Raw genomic sequence first — 14887 nt, 5'->3', positions numbered from 1 at the left:
CTTACCTCCACCCCTAGGCCCCTGATTCCCTCCTCACTACAGGGGTCTGCAACTGCCATTGCTAAGTTAACATAATTCCAACCATAAGCCTAGCTCCCCCAACACCGCTTCCTCAGTTCTTTACTCTGCCTCCCGTTTCCTTCCCCCACTTCCACTCTTCTTTCCACTCCTTCTGGGTATCCATTTCGCCTCACGGTGCTTTCCCGCTTTTCCACCAGCCATGATATAAAGGCCACCTTCTGTCTGTTAGAGACCAGCCTAGGAACACACTCCCTACCCCACCTCCAGCAAGTTAAATGGCTGGCTGTAATGTACATAGGAAGCAAAGATATTCTTATACCTTTAGCACTTTCCCCAGGCAGGTAAAGGGACCTGGTTTTCCACATAGAGCAGGCTTTCCCCATTTTAATCTGCACAAAAATCTACAGCGTTATGTCTGTTGCTACCTAGAATATTCCCTGAATTTTTGGAATTGAGAAGATGCAGCATTACCAACTTAACACATTACAAACAGAGACATGCCATAGAGTTGTGTTTGACCTTACTTTGTTAGATACACACCTCCACCGATTTAGCTTTGAATACCTTTTCAGTTCTGTGCATTTTAAAAGGATTGGTAATTTAACTGTAATTCTTCAGGGGGAAGAGATGCATTTATTTCATTTTCTAAGCTCCAGGTCTGTAGAATCTCTTATTTAAATTTCTGAAAAACATCTGTAAAACCACCTTATTCCATACAGTTTAAATTAAATCTATTCTAGCTCTAGGAAGATAAACAGAATATAAACCATATCAGAAATCTCATCTTTAAAGCATGTATGGCACAGGTGATGCTACCACAACAGTATAAACCTTTTTCCCCCCTCTCAGTAAAGATGCAGTGGATTTGTACTGATTATAGCCATTCAATGGCTTCAGCACGTATAAAATGTTAAACAAAGTTCCATTGCTCCACTAAGTGTTGCTCCATCATAGGATGAAGACCTAACACACACTTACTGCGGCAGATAGTATCAAATGTTGCAAAAGCAGCAATGCACACACGATGAATCCATTGGAGAAAGTAGGATTTTTCCCAAATCTACTGCCTCATCTTTGCACCCTCAAACAAGATGACATACTGCTGCTGCTGTTTTTTTTTTTTTTTAAACGTTTGAAATTCACTGGTTTCACCTTGCCATGTCTGTGTTCGTAGATTTTGCCTGCTATGAAATTCAGAAACATAGATGACTATTAGTCATAGGTGCAGGGGCACAGTAGGTTTTAATACCCTTTTTTCAAGGCAAAAGTTGTCAACTATGTAAATGCAATACATATATTTTAAAATCAGAGTACTAAAGTCACTACCGTTATAAGAATGAGCAAATTCTTGAAGTCTGTCAAACACAAAATGCAGTCATTTAGACAAAACACTGAATAAAAATAGCATATGAAAAAAACCACACTTTAAAAAAAAAAAAAAAAAGTCTTGCGTGGTAAAGTTACAATGATCTTGAGACTCCGTACATTCAACACCATAAAGACTTAATTACAGTTAATTGGAAAGTGTGACAGTTTGAAGTTTTCACTTCATTCACAGCATGTTTGTGCCAAGTTTAGTTCCATGTCACTTATAAGTTAAGTATTTTCACACTGCAAAAATACGTAATAAAACAAGATTTAAGTTTAATTCTCTTCTTAGTATCAAAAAGATTTTTGATATCAAAATACATTATGCTAAATTTAGCTGGCAATTAAGTAAAATAGTCAAAAAAACTTCAAACTTTTATATTTGAGTCATGCTACACTTAAGTGACAGTAATTAATCTTTAGCACACCATTAATTTAAAAGTTTACCACACACAGATTATATTTCACACATGTATATTGGTAACAAAGCTAAGTAACAAGAATTCAGATGAGGGTGGATTATTGCTGAATTACTAGCTGCAGTCCATTTCTTGATCATCTACTTCTGGCTCAGGAGGATACAACTCATCCAAAGCCAGCTCTGAAACAGAATATTATTTTACAAATGAATGTCAGAACTTAATTTTAAACATCAAATTCCTCAGTTAATGTATTTAAACATAAACATATTAATTTTGGTTAAGAACACAAATGAGCATTATGTATTAAAGGAAACAATAATACTCCGCTCCAGAAGTCCCCTCCCCCCACTCCAGCCCCCCACCAAGAACACCTTTTAAAAGACTGCTATCCTGACAGAGTTCAGAATGATTGATCCAGTGAAGTATTCTGTTAACGTGTGTGTTTGTGTTCGATGAACTTTCACTTACAAAAACATTTTGAAACCCAACCTGAGGCAAGAACTGCTTCAAAAAGCCCCTTAAATTTAGCTGTTTCCAAATATTAGCTACCTGTTGAAAATACTACCTATTTATAGTATGTACAGTATTTTAGGGTTAATTTTCATAGTTTACAAAATAAAACAGTTATACCTTCAAAAAGCCACTACCCTGGCAGCAGAGAAACAACATTGTGTTACATGGAAATGTAGAAAGAACTTCAACATTTCCACTATGTAAGCTCGTGAAAACGAACACTTCTCATTTGGTAAGAATGGATATTAAGGAGCAGGAATATGCAGACAACTGTTCAGCAATGGCAGAGGAGATGATATTGGCTTCAAGAAAGCCTGCATGCTCTGCGGTCCTAAGTGCAAGAAAGCAATCCTGAAGAGAAGAGAGTGAAATTGATGAAGCAGGCACTGAGATCCAGCAGCAGATAATTTCAATATTGTGGCATAACTACTAGTTCAGTGGATTTCTAGATCCTAACATGGGAGGCAACTGATGTCAGCATCAGTTACAAGATGTACATTCAAAATTTAAGTAGAATTCATTATTTGGTGTCTGCTGAGGGACAGATTCATTAAGAACTACATCTATCTTTGAACACAGAGGTTTATGTAAGGCCAGTAAAACATGCTGGAGTCATAGGCAGCATTCTGCAAGAAGGCAAATAATTGGATCTTCTTACTAAACCCTACCCCAAATTCAAGCAGCAATAAAAACCATGAAAAGTTTCTCCTGAGAATGGTAAAATAGTAAGAATGGGTTTTGTGCATTTGATTTAAAAAAAAACAAACAAAAAAAACCAACCACCTTTAGTTTCAGCCAGGACCTTACCTTCAGAGGCCTTCAAATTTGGAGTTTTTTTGAGGATGGCTCTGACACCAGGCATGGCTTCATCATATTGATGGAGAACTTCCAGGCAATGTTCATGAAACAGTTTATCTTTTTGAGATAGACTATGTAAGAGCAAAACAGTGTCCCGTAAAAACTGAATAATTCGTTCTCTATACGCACTCACGTTGCTCTCAGATCTTCTAACCTTCACCCATTGTCTATGCAACATTATAATAAGCGCCTTGACTACCTGCAGAAGAAAGAGTCATATAGGAGATTGTTTTCTAATAGGTAATTTTGTTTTTCTGTTATTTTGTTATGACTTTTACTGGAGTCAGTCATAGCAAGTGTCCAAGTTTCAGGGCACAGTCTAGCAGAGAAATTCAAGCTTCATATTAGAAGGCATCTTTTAAACACTCCTAAATCACAATGTATATTGTTACTATAACAATGTTAAGTGGAACGTGTCTTCTTTAGTATGTTTAATTAAACAGCTCTAGTTACATACCTCGAGGCTGCACTGGCAATCTGTACCAAGTAGTAAAATTGATGGACTGGAGCAGCACACACACTTAGTCAGGAATCTAACAGTCTAATATAAAAACATGCAGATTGCATTACACTGAGAACTAGGATTCTGGAGATTAAGCAAACATGATTATGCTGCAAATAAAGTGGAAATGGCATTTCATTTCTAGTTTCAAGGATTCCTGAGTTTTTTATAACTAACATTGTGTAGATGTTTTGTACAAATCTAACATAACAGTTTTCCAATGCTACTTTACATTTTGATCCTCCTTCTGACTAGCAAGCAAAATCTCTCCAATACTGGAGATAAAGGGTGCCAGTGTTTGTAGGTAGTGGTAAAATAGAATATATTCAATCTTCACAGCGCACAAAACCCAAACCCCAGCTTCCTTGAAAATTAATGTTAAAGTTACATTGACAGCAGCACAATCAAAAAATAAGTAAGGTCATGCTGAAGTTTAAGAACAGACTCAAAGTTGACTGTTTTAGCTCAAATAAATGCCAAGAATTTACAATGCTAAAGGAACAAAGGACAGTAGCCTACATAGCAAGCCATTACTGTATGTCAGTACAGAAGTGCTACAGCAACAAATCGGAGACCAGCTTTTCCATATTAGTACTTCTATTATTATGAACAAGTTTGTTTTTCACTTTTCTGTATGGAGAACTGTTTGTCTGGAACAGACTGGTTCTATTATATATAATCACATAATAAAACTTTCCTACTCATACTAATAGTCCACAAGAACATGGCTGAGAACAGCTGTAAAAATAGTTACAGTTTAATTAAAAATTTCAAATAGCTCTTCCTGAAAACAGAAGTTTCATTTCTTAATACCAGAGCAGATAACTTCAATGTCACAACCAAATCAGCTACAAGGCTGACTCTTGGGCAGTACGGGACACTTTCTCCATTATCAGGAAACAACAAGCAAGCACATGTGAAAAGAAAGTCTTTGTTTACCTCTTGTTCCAGCTGAAGCCAAAGCATTTCAGATGCGGATTTATCTGGTCTTGAAGTAATATACATGTACAGTGCAAGAAGAAGACAGGTTTCTGAAATTATATTTAAACAAATTTAATTAATTCTTCTATTAAGTAGTTTGTTTGTTGATACAAATATCTTTTCTCCTGGTGAGGGAGGATAGCCCAGTGGTTTGGTGCTCATGGGTACTTGTGGGCTGGGATTCATGAGACTTGGGTTCAATTCCTGTGCAACCCTGGACAAATCACTCACTCTCTCTGTGCCTCTGATCATCATCTGTAAAATGGGTTGGGGATAATACTTCCCTACCTCATGTGGGTGCTGCAAGGATAAAGATTGTGAGGCATTCTGACACTATGGTGAAGGGACCATAAATACCTAGATAAATTAAAATGTTGGAATAGGTCCTGGAACTTGGAGCTACGCAAAGGACACTGCTAGCAGTTCATTCTTCATTATGGAAGGTAAGGAGTTGGCCTCTCTCCATCCTTTTATACCCAAGCATAGAGCAAGGAAAATTAAGGCGCAGGCATGGGCCAAAGGTTCCCATCTCTGGCACATGTACATCAAGAGTGGAATTCATACAGGACAGAAAATCTCTAAGAATCACAGTTGCTGTAAAGATAAGTAAGTTCTTCAGGGCTTCTTCATAGTTTGCCGAGGATGAGTTACATAGGCATTTATCTATCAGGACAGATAAAGGAGGGTATAGTGACTGGGATAAGAGTTTGACAGGTTTTTTTTTTTTTTTTTAGTACCCCCCCCCATAATATAAAACTTCTCATGATGTGTTAACCATTTGCTATCTTAGCTTAACCTATACTTGAAAGATTTGTTTATATATAATAGGAACAGTTAAAATATAAATAAATTATTTGTATTACACAGTTTGCAAACAACATTTCTTTATAAAAATCAAATTTGTTTTAAAATCTTATTCTGCCTTATTCTTTTTAATGTACAGAGAAACTGAAAAAAATATTAGAAGAACAAACAAAACTTCAGAGGAGGGGGAAGAGAAGACAAGGAAAGGAAGTAGGCAGAAAAGAGGTGGAGACGAGGGGGGCACACATTTAATAGGATCACTCAGATAATTCCAGGAAAGCATCCCATATCTGACAATTTTGGGGATGGAGGGGTATTTTTGTTGTGGTATTTCCATCATAGTCAAACTTATGATGTCTTTACGCCAATCTTCAACTGTTGGTTGCTTTTTGGATTTCCATTTTTGCAGCACTAGTCTTTTAAGAATTATTAATGCTCTGCTGAATCAAGTTTTTCATATTTATTCAGCTGCCAATTAATACCCATTAGGTTTCAAATTACATGTTTTGCTTGTAACAATTTTGACAGGAAAAACTTATCTCTAATTAAAATTCTGCCCAAAACATATAAGTGTAGGAACGTTGCCAGAGCATATGAGTTAAATTAACACCTGATGAATCACAGTATCAACAATTGTCTAACTTAATATCACCCATTTTGAACAATCCAGCAGGGATCCACTGCATCTTCCATGATTTTCTGATAGATTAATCTTAACTGGAGGTCTAAGAAGCAGTTCAGAGCATTGGTTAAGCCTGCTTCCATTGGTTAGCAGAGAATAACTGGCCTAGTTCCACCCTCCCCCACCACCCCTCCTTTTTTTTAAAAAAAAGGGAATTGTGTTTAATTTTTCTGGGTAATATTTGAAGAAATGAAAGCAGTTTGGGTGGGCCTTGGGCAGTGCATGCACTGGGGTCAACCTGAAGAAAGATGGCGTGTTTAATCTGGATATATTGTCACTCCGTTTCTAGATTGAACCTTTCTTTTAATATTATAAAAGGCAGGAAGGTATCATTTTACCAATAAATTGGCTGTTGGTCAATCTCCCTTTTCTAAGATGTGGGGTTTTAAGAGCCAGCTTCATTTTGAGTCAAACCAAGGATGTTCATTATTTGTCTGTTGCCTTTTTAGCTAATCCATTACAAATTGCTCACCAAGCCAGCAGTTCCATTAATTCTAGTCCAAAGCTAAACTTAAGGGTGGATAAAAATCTACAATTAAAAAAACTGAAATTGACAATCTGCTAACACTTAAGCTTACTATAATTCTATTACAATAGTTTAAATGAAATATAAATATAATGTTAAGCAGTACATGTTTGCTGCTGAATTTAAAAAAAAAAAGTCAAGCCACTAAACTGGTGAAAGTTACTAGCTAAGCACCTGGAATCAGAGTTTGTTGAAGTGCTAAATCAGCTTTTGACAGAAGTAGCCTCTTCTGCAGGTGCAGAGAGAATATTTTCTTCATTTCAGTTTATTAAACTAGTTCAGTGTAATGACTAGTTCATTCAAAGGTAAGAAATCAACTAGGAGTTGAAAAACAGGAAAGCTTGTTTTCCCTTTTCCAATCCATGAATACAAACTAGGTGTGTGAGGATGAGATCTACTAGTTCTAATATCTTGAAGGACATGGAGACAAGAAACAATCAGTTCAATTCACTAACTACAGATAATAATTCCTTTGTTTAATAAATGAGTTAGTTTTAAATGAAAAACATGCTTTGATAAACATTTTTCTTATGTATCCAGCACATTAACAATCACTTTAATAAAAGAAATTAAAATGTTGTTTGTGCATTTTGAATGGAATTTGAACTTCCATCCAAATAGAGCTTGATCAAAATTGGAAGTAAAGAAGTAGCCATCTTGTAAATAAGAAATATATCATTCACCAATTTTCTAACATAATAAAAGATGGAAAAATTAAGAATCTGAGTAGATTTAAGTTAAGCTACATAATTGCTTAAATAAATGTGTATAGGTATGGAAAAAAGCACCTAATTTACCATACAGGCTACATTTAATTGCAAATCAGTATGTTTTAATGGTTACCAATCAATGAGAATAAACTTTTCTTTGGGAAAAATATATATATCAATGCAAAACACAATTAAAAACAGATTTAAACCAAGGTTTCCGGCTTGGTTTTAATCATGATTAAAATCAGTCATTTAAATCAATCCACTCGATGCAGCTACCTTTACTAAGCATTACATCAGAAATACTACTTCAGTACATTCTGCACTAGACCATATATGTCTGTTGTAGTTTTCAATAGTTAATTTACGTGGCTTTGGGGAACTGCTATTCAGAATCCCACCATCAGGTAGACTCTTAGAAAAAGACCTTCTACTTGACATTTGTGATGTGTCTAGAGTCCCAAAGCCCCAGAGACCAACAATGTCTTTTAAGGTCAGGTACCAATTAGAGGGAAATTGATTTTTACTTCTCAGTAGCACTTTTCCATATTAAACTTTCAAAATCTTGAAAGCAGACCTGGAAAATAGCCAAGAGAATCCACATGGTTATTAAAATTTCAGATTGTTGAAAACTAGCACCAGCTAGCCAGTTCTCATATAATTCTGCATAGTTTGCTTTTCTGAGTTAAGAACTGGTGTAAGACTTATGTAAACACCCATAATTCACACCTATAAAAATATTTTCAACTAAGCTTCATAAATAGGATGTTTAAGAATGATGATAAAGATGATAAGTAATTTCTCTCCTACCTGAATGACAACAAAGTTGAGCAGCTAGCTTCTTGTGATGAATAAGCATGGCCAACAGCCGCACAGTCAGATGGACAGCAGACAAAGGGGTCTCAGGACACACACAGCGAAGCAGCATCTGGCTAGTTAGCAAATGCCAAAAACTTTTAAAAGAAAATCAGAGTTAGGAATTGGAAACACAACGACTTTAGGAAGCAAATCATTTTACTCAGGATTTTAAACGCTAATGTGGACATGAGACTGTAGCCCCCGTGGTGGGCAACCTGCAGTCCACGGGCTGCAGGTTGCCCACCACTGCTCTAACCAGTGTGACAAAGTTCCTGCTCTACCTTGGTGGGTCTTGCGCTTATTGGCAGATTTGCTCGCCTTGGAGCTTCACGGCAGCCCTCAGCTTGGCCGTTTTTCTGAACCCACAGTCCAGGTCGACTCCTCCTGTGTCTGACCAGGAGTTGGGAGGATCCCGGGCCCACCCTCTACTCTGGGTTCCAGCCCAGGGCCCTGTGGAATGCAGCTGTCTAGAGTGCCTCCTGGAACAGCTGTGCGACAGCTACAACTCCCTGGGCTACTTCCCCATGGCCTCCTCCCAACACCTTCTTTATCCTCACCATAGGACCTTCCTCCTGGTGTCTGATAATGCTTGTGCACCTCAGTCCTCCAACAGTCCACGTTCTCACTCTCAGCTCCTCGTGCCTCTTGCTCCCAGCTCCTCACACGCACACCACAAACTCAAGTGAGCTCCTTTTTAAAACCCAGGTGCCCTGATTAACCTGCCTTAATTGATTCTAGCAGCTTCTTGATTGGCTGCAGGTGTTCTAATCAGCCTGTCTTAATTGTCTCCAGAAGGTTCCTGATTGTTCTGGAACCTTCCCTGTTACCTTATCCAGGGAAAAGGGACCTACTTAGCCTGGGGCTAATATATCTTCCTTCTATTACTCTCCGATAGCCATCTGGCCGGACACTGTCACACCAGATAAAACACAGGTCTGTTATGCAGCTATTCCTCAAGTTTAGGAGAAAAGCTATTTGTCAGAAGAAATAAAAACACTCCACATAAATAAACTCACTGAGGTACATTTTCAAAGGGGCCTCTAATCCACCCTCTAAAACTGAACCTGCAGTTATCCGTACAATCACTTGCAGGTCCAAATTATTTTAGAGGTTTACTCATTTATTAAGTGAGATTTTGTTCACAAACCACATAGCAAGATGTCTGCGTTCTGTACATACTTACCAGTGACTCTGATCATATAACGGAACACGTTTAGGGGTATTATGACTATGACAAAGGCTTGAAAAATTCTCACTTGCCAGTGACAGATGGGATAATTTCCCACTGGGGCAACAGCAGCTGTGAAGTGTAAGCTTAGCAGAATCAGTTCAGTTTTACTGCTTGTGGGAACCTATCATGTTCATGAGTAACGGAGGCACTGGTGTATCCTCAGTTGCTATTAGAGGCAGCAGCAGAGAGGAATCTGTGATCCTCTCACGTACATAACACATTTTGCTGAAATCTGTGTGAATCACAGTTTTGCGGAGGAAAATAGGAACTGTTTGGGAATGTAAAACAAAAGGCATGGAATAATTTTCTAAAACATTCTCAAGCTGTCTTTTACCTTATTAGTAACTCAACTGTTGAATTCTCAGCTAGTTTCACCAAAACCTTTAGGCTTTGATTCATGATACTGTCTGTCTGGGAACCTGTTGCTGTAGAAGACAAAGCTAACAGCTGAAGCAGTTTTTTAAACAAAGAATGTTGGGATTGGTCATTATTAGCAGCATCTTGTAGTTCTCCAGTTTGGCCTTGTGGTCTGGAATTTTCTTTTTTATCATCAGATTGATTATTGCACACCATGTTCTTCTCCATCTCAGATACTTTTTTCACTTCAGAAGATAGTAATGTATAAACAACATCCCAGCTGTAATATACCAAGTAATAAAGAACACCTAGAGATGTAATTGTAGTCTCTTGCAGAGTAGATCTAAAATCCTCGGTACTTGATATTATATTTGAGTTAGTTCTAGAAGAACTAACTGATTGATTTTCAGGACTGTTTCTTGACTTTGAAGACAACTGCAGAGCTTGACAGTATGCACTGATATGGTATTCCACTAGAGGTAGAAGATGCACTGCACCTGGGATCTTAAAGCGTTTAAGAAGGAACAGTCCACTCTCACTTTCTGCCAGGTCTCCCTCGGATGATCCTTCATCCATAGCAATCAAGTTCAATGCCATTATTGCAAGTTTTTGAGCTTCTCTTAAAGCAGCAATAGAAGAAGGAGTTCCATCCTGAGAATAAGTTGTCCTGATGCTGGATATTCCTGTAGATCCTCTAGTAAAAAACAAAATGAAATAGTTCAAAACATGCAGTGTACCAAAGGCAGCAAAATGACGATGCATACATATCCTTTGAACCTCTGGCTATTCATGTTCTGTATGTAATATGAAAAATGAATTGTATTAAGATGTCCAATTTCAAAATAAGACAGTTAAGTCACGGTTTTATGCACATGTGGCAGAAAGAATGCTCTACTAGAGCATCCTTCCCTACCATGCAAGCAGCATAACTTCACAGTTGACCTTACCTTTAGTCCTCCCAGTAGAGTTGCTGCTGGAAGGCCATTTTTCAATGTCTCAGTCAGCTACACAGTGAATAAATGCAAGTCTGTTTTATTTAAATTGCAAAACAGAAAATAGAATATATTCTGAAAGACCCCTTACTCCTACACTACTTTAGGCGTACATTTAAAAAAAAAATCTGTTATTACTGTTTTATCATTTGCATCCTTAATCTGTTGACACTGACAATGGGACTTTGAGACATTTCCTCCCCACTGATTGTGTGGGGAATTAGCGTATACATTTTTAATTTTATATATAATTCTCTCTCTATTGTACATTTTTTTAAAAGTAGGGTAAATGTTCATTGGATAAACTATTTAGCAGGATTGCCAATGAAGTTCAGTAAAATTAAATGGCTGCATTGATCATTTATTTCCATTGTCTTTGGCAGAGGAACAATTTACATTTAAACTCTATGCAGGTGTCTCCTGGTTTCAGGAGATATGGTAACATATGTAACCAACTAGTCATTTTCATTATTGCACACACACAGTTTTGCTAACGTGTAAAATACACCTTAGAGAGTCATTTTTGTACTTTTAAATCTACAGTACTTCCTGTCCCAAGTTTGTCCTGATCAGATGATGATGCATACAAGTACTATGATACTGTCAGTCCCTCTCTTCAGAATGATCAGGTGGTGGACAAAGGAATGGATGCTATGAAACCTGAAATTCCATACAAGCATTTACATGGTTTCAGCTGCTAGAATACTTCAATTGTACAAAAACTGAAGAGCCTTAAAAAAAAAAAAACTCTGCAGTAACGAGTGTAACATGGAAATAATTTCTTAAAAGGAAGAGGAGGAAGTTTGGACTATTATACAAGGAGTAAGAAAGCACTCCTGGAAAAGTCTTATTTATTGTGGAAGTGGTGACCAGTCAGAAAAAGTATCTGGGATATGAGATAACATGGATTTTCCCCAGGTTTTTGGTCATAAGGAACAGCACAAATAGAGCATGGATACTAGGCTTGTGCATGAAGAACCCGAGTCTTCCCTCCAGGTACACATCATAGCATTAATATGACTGGAGTCATGTGGTTTTCATCCATCCGAGCTATAATCCTTAGCAACCTTTTATGAGCTATACATGCTTAATGCCCTTATCTAATTTTACGTACATGCATTCACACACAAACCACCACCAGTTACCGTTTCAATAGAAGTAAATAAATGAGGGAAGCAACAGTTCACATGCTACAGGAGAGCTGGTGAATAATTGAAGATAAGCATCACAATGCAATTGTTTAAGAGGCTCTCGCTGCCTGGAACAAATGAGACATTTACTGACGAGACTATGTTAGCTTTAGTTATAGGGAAAGTCACCAACTGATCAAAGGGTTTCAGTAAGAATCAAAGCCCAAATTGATTTAAAGGAATCCAGCACAATTTCTGCGAAGAAAGATCTTGTAATATGTAGAAGCCATAAGTGAAGGGCTAAACGAACACAAACAATACATATTTTCCAAACAATCTAAGAGGCAGAATGATGTTATTGCAGGAAATCTGATGCAATGGAGAGAAAACCGGTCACAGGAAACATAGCAGGTAAGAATGAACAATGGAGAGGCTGGGGGGGAAGCAACAACAATGGTGGCTCACAGAAATCAGTTGCACAGCCTTTACTTATGTAAATAGTTAGGGCTATGGTATTGAAGACAACGTGGCTTGGAACACAATATTTGGAAAGAGACAAAGCAGTAATACTTATAGAGCAAGTTATCCAAGATGAAGATACTTTAGAAGCTAATCTCAGTACAGGAGAAATTGATTTCTATACAATTAGAAGTCAGAGTGATGAAAAACCAAAAAAGGTGTAAAAAAAATTCAAGATATGACCCCAAAATACAACTGGATCTAAAATTATCAGTCCTTTCATATCCAGAGATACAATACACATCAAAGAATTACTGTAGATCCTTTAAAGTTGAAAATGTATATGTCATTAAGTACTTATATGGCATCTAGTTATAGTATTAACATTTTAGAACTTATATAACTGCTTTGACAGTTGCAGTGCAAAGAAAACTCTTAGATAAATGTCCTCCATTACAAGCAATATTGATTAGAAGCATAATTTGACAAAGACTTTTATGGTCACTCAATTTTATATGTACTGAGAGACCTCTGAATAATTACATCAAAGAAAACATTTGTAAGGTACAAAAACCCCCAAATATCACACAGCAAGATCGAGAGATTGTGAGCAAACAAGTTTGGCAAGACACTGTTAACAAGAGTAACACACAGAATTGTTTACCAGAATAATTAAGCATAGGATAAAATAATTTTGGTACATCAAGTGAAAAGTGATCTACAAAAAGCAGTTAGGCAAACAGAAATGAGCAAAATAATCTTGTAAGCCATGCTACAAGGCCTATGCACTTAGGTTTTTGTCCCACATTCATATTTAAATAAACTTCAAAGGTATTGTAAATGTACTCCCTGTAAAGAGATAAATTATTACCATTACCAGTCTTTAACAGTTAAAAACTTACGTGTTGAAAAAGTTAGGCTGCAAGACAGACCCAGGTAGCACTTCAGAGTTGCTGCTAAGAAGATGACAGAGTCCTAGTAATGACCCAGGGGCAATAGGCTGTTTCATCAGTGCATTTAGTAACACAGAACCTGCAAAGATATATAAATGCCTTAGGATGTTCTTTTCTGTTCATTGAAATGTGAAACTAAAAGGCTCTCACTGAAACAAGGAATCTAAACTCCAACAGACTACACAGTATTTGTGGTACACCTAACAAAAATGTGAATTTAAGATTTATATGGAATATTTTTTTCACTTTAATTATGGAAACAGATCTCCAAACATGAATTACATTTTTATGTCAATAGTCATCACCACAGAAACATATCCATAGATACCCTATCGCATCTCAATTTAGTAAAATGCCTTAGCCAAAGGCCTCGTAACACACCTACTCTATCTAGTTACTTATTTGGCCCCCAGGACAGTATCCAAGAGCCAAACTAGGTGTTAACAGATATAATGCCACCCTGACCTCAGAATAAAATAGTGTACTGGTAGCTTCCTAGTGTTGAAGGCTTGGAGATGCTGCTATCCACTTACTGTATGTACTTATATTAAAAAAACAAAACAAAACAAAAAGAACAAACACCTATTCTTTCCTCTCTTCTATATCTACTTACTGTAAAAGCAATCATTACATCAATTGATTTGGAGTCAAAGAAAGAGGTGGCCAAATAATTACACCACAGAAATTCTTCAACCCGTATCTTTCCACTGATGCCGAAGTGAATATTTTTTTGAGGGAGGTTAGATCAATATAGGATAACAATATCTTCCTACAAGTTCTAGATTACGATCCCAGTCCTAACAACGAAAGCATTATTCCATCACCACCTTCCTGAACAATAATATTGTACTTCATACACTACATAATAATGTTGTTTAATAGAAGCATACCCAGTGTTCCTTAGACAGCTTCTGGCTCTGGTGCCACCTAATTTCTGAATTAAGAAGATAGAGTTACCTTGGGAGTTTTGTCTTTGAACAAAACTGTAAGTCACATTTCTCTCCATCACTTCTTGCGTCACAAGTTCAGTTTCAGGACACGGGGTCTTACTGTCTGAAACAAAAAGGTACAGTCATGCAAGTAGTAAAACCAGCTCCTTATACATTTGTAACTGTATTTAATCAACATGCATATTCAATCAGATAACAGTTGTGATATAGCTAGTAAGTATCTGGAGAAAAAAAGTGTAATTATGAATTACATTACTTTGCCTTAACTCAGTTATTTCAAACAAAGTCTCAAGAGTTAATCCTGATGTGGCAACCATAATTCATCCCTCTGCACTAGACAGTGAGAAAGTCAACAAAAAAAGTGTGCCTTTGCTCTACAGTTTAGTCATAGGCTAGTTCAACATCACCATTCCACAGTGATTTTTTGAAAAAAAAAATTAGTTAGTAGACAGTCAACATTAGTTGTCAAGGAGTGAGGATATAAGTGAACTTAGATTTTCAGAGTGACCATGCAGTCCTCAACAATACTTAACACTTTTATAGTTCTCTCCACTTGTCAAAGTGCTTTAC

General features: G+C 37.0%; 1 protein-coding gene across 7 annotated transcripts in view; it reads right to left on the bottom strand.

Annotated features, from left to right (window-relative positions):
- Positions 1–221: 221 nt before the first annotated feature.
- Positions 222–14887, bottom strand: part of ATRIP (ATR interacting protein) — a 28453-nt gene continuing 13787 nt past the window's right edge. For 6 of the 7 annotated variants that reach the window (XM_073352374.1, XM_073352375.1, XM_073352376.1 and 3 more), the window contains exons 7-14: positions 14325–14420; positions 13317–13446; positions 9811–10527; positions 8198–8340; positions 4624–4715; positions 3640–3723; positions 3132–3381; positions 222–1990 (exon numbers count right to left, since the gene is read on the bottom strand). In XM_073352374.1, coding sequence (XP_073208475.1) covers positions 1923–1990; positions 3132–3381; positions 3640–3723; positions 4624–4715; positions 8198–8340; positions 9811–10527; positions 13317–13446; positions 14325–14420 — 1580 coding nt within the window. In that variant the 3' untranslated portion in view covers positions 222–1922. The remainder of the gene's footprint in view (positions 1991–3131; positions 3382–3639; positions 3724–4623; positions 4716–8197; positions 8341–9810; positions 10528–13316; positions 13447–14324; positions 14421–14887) is intronic. The other variant, XM_073352373.1, reaches the window with a different exon arrangement.

Source organism: Lepidochelys kempii, chromosome 7 (genome assembly GCF_965140265.1).
Source record: "Lepidochelys kempii isolate rLepKem1 chromosome 7, rLepKem1.hap2, whole genome shotgun sequence".
In the NCBI taxonomy this organism is placed as follows: Eukaryota; Metazoa; Chordata; order Testudines; family Cheloniidae; genus Lepidochelys; species Lepidochelys kempii.
This window is presented reverse-complemented; position numbering and strand designations above follow the sequence as displayed.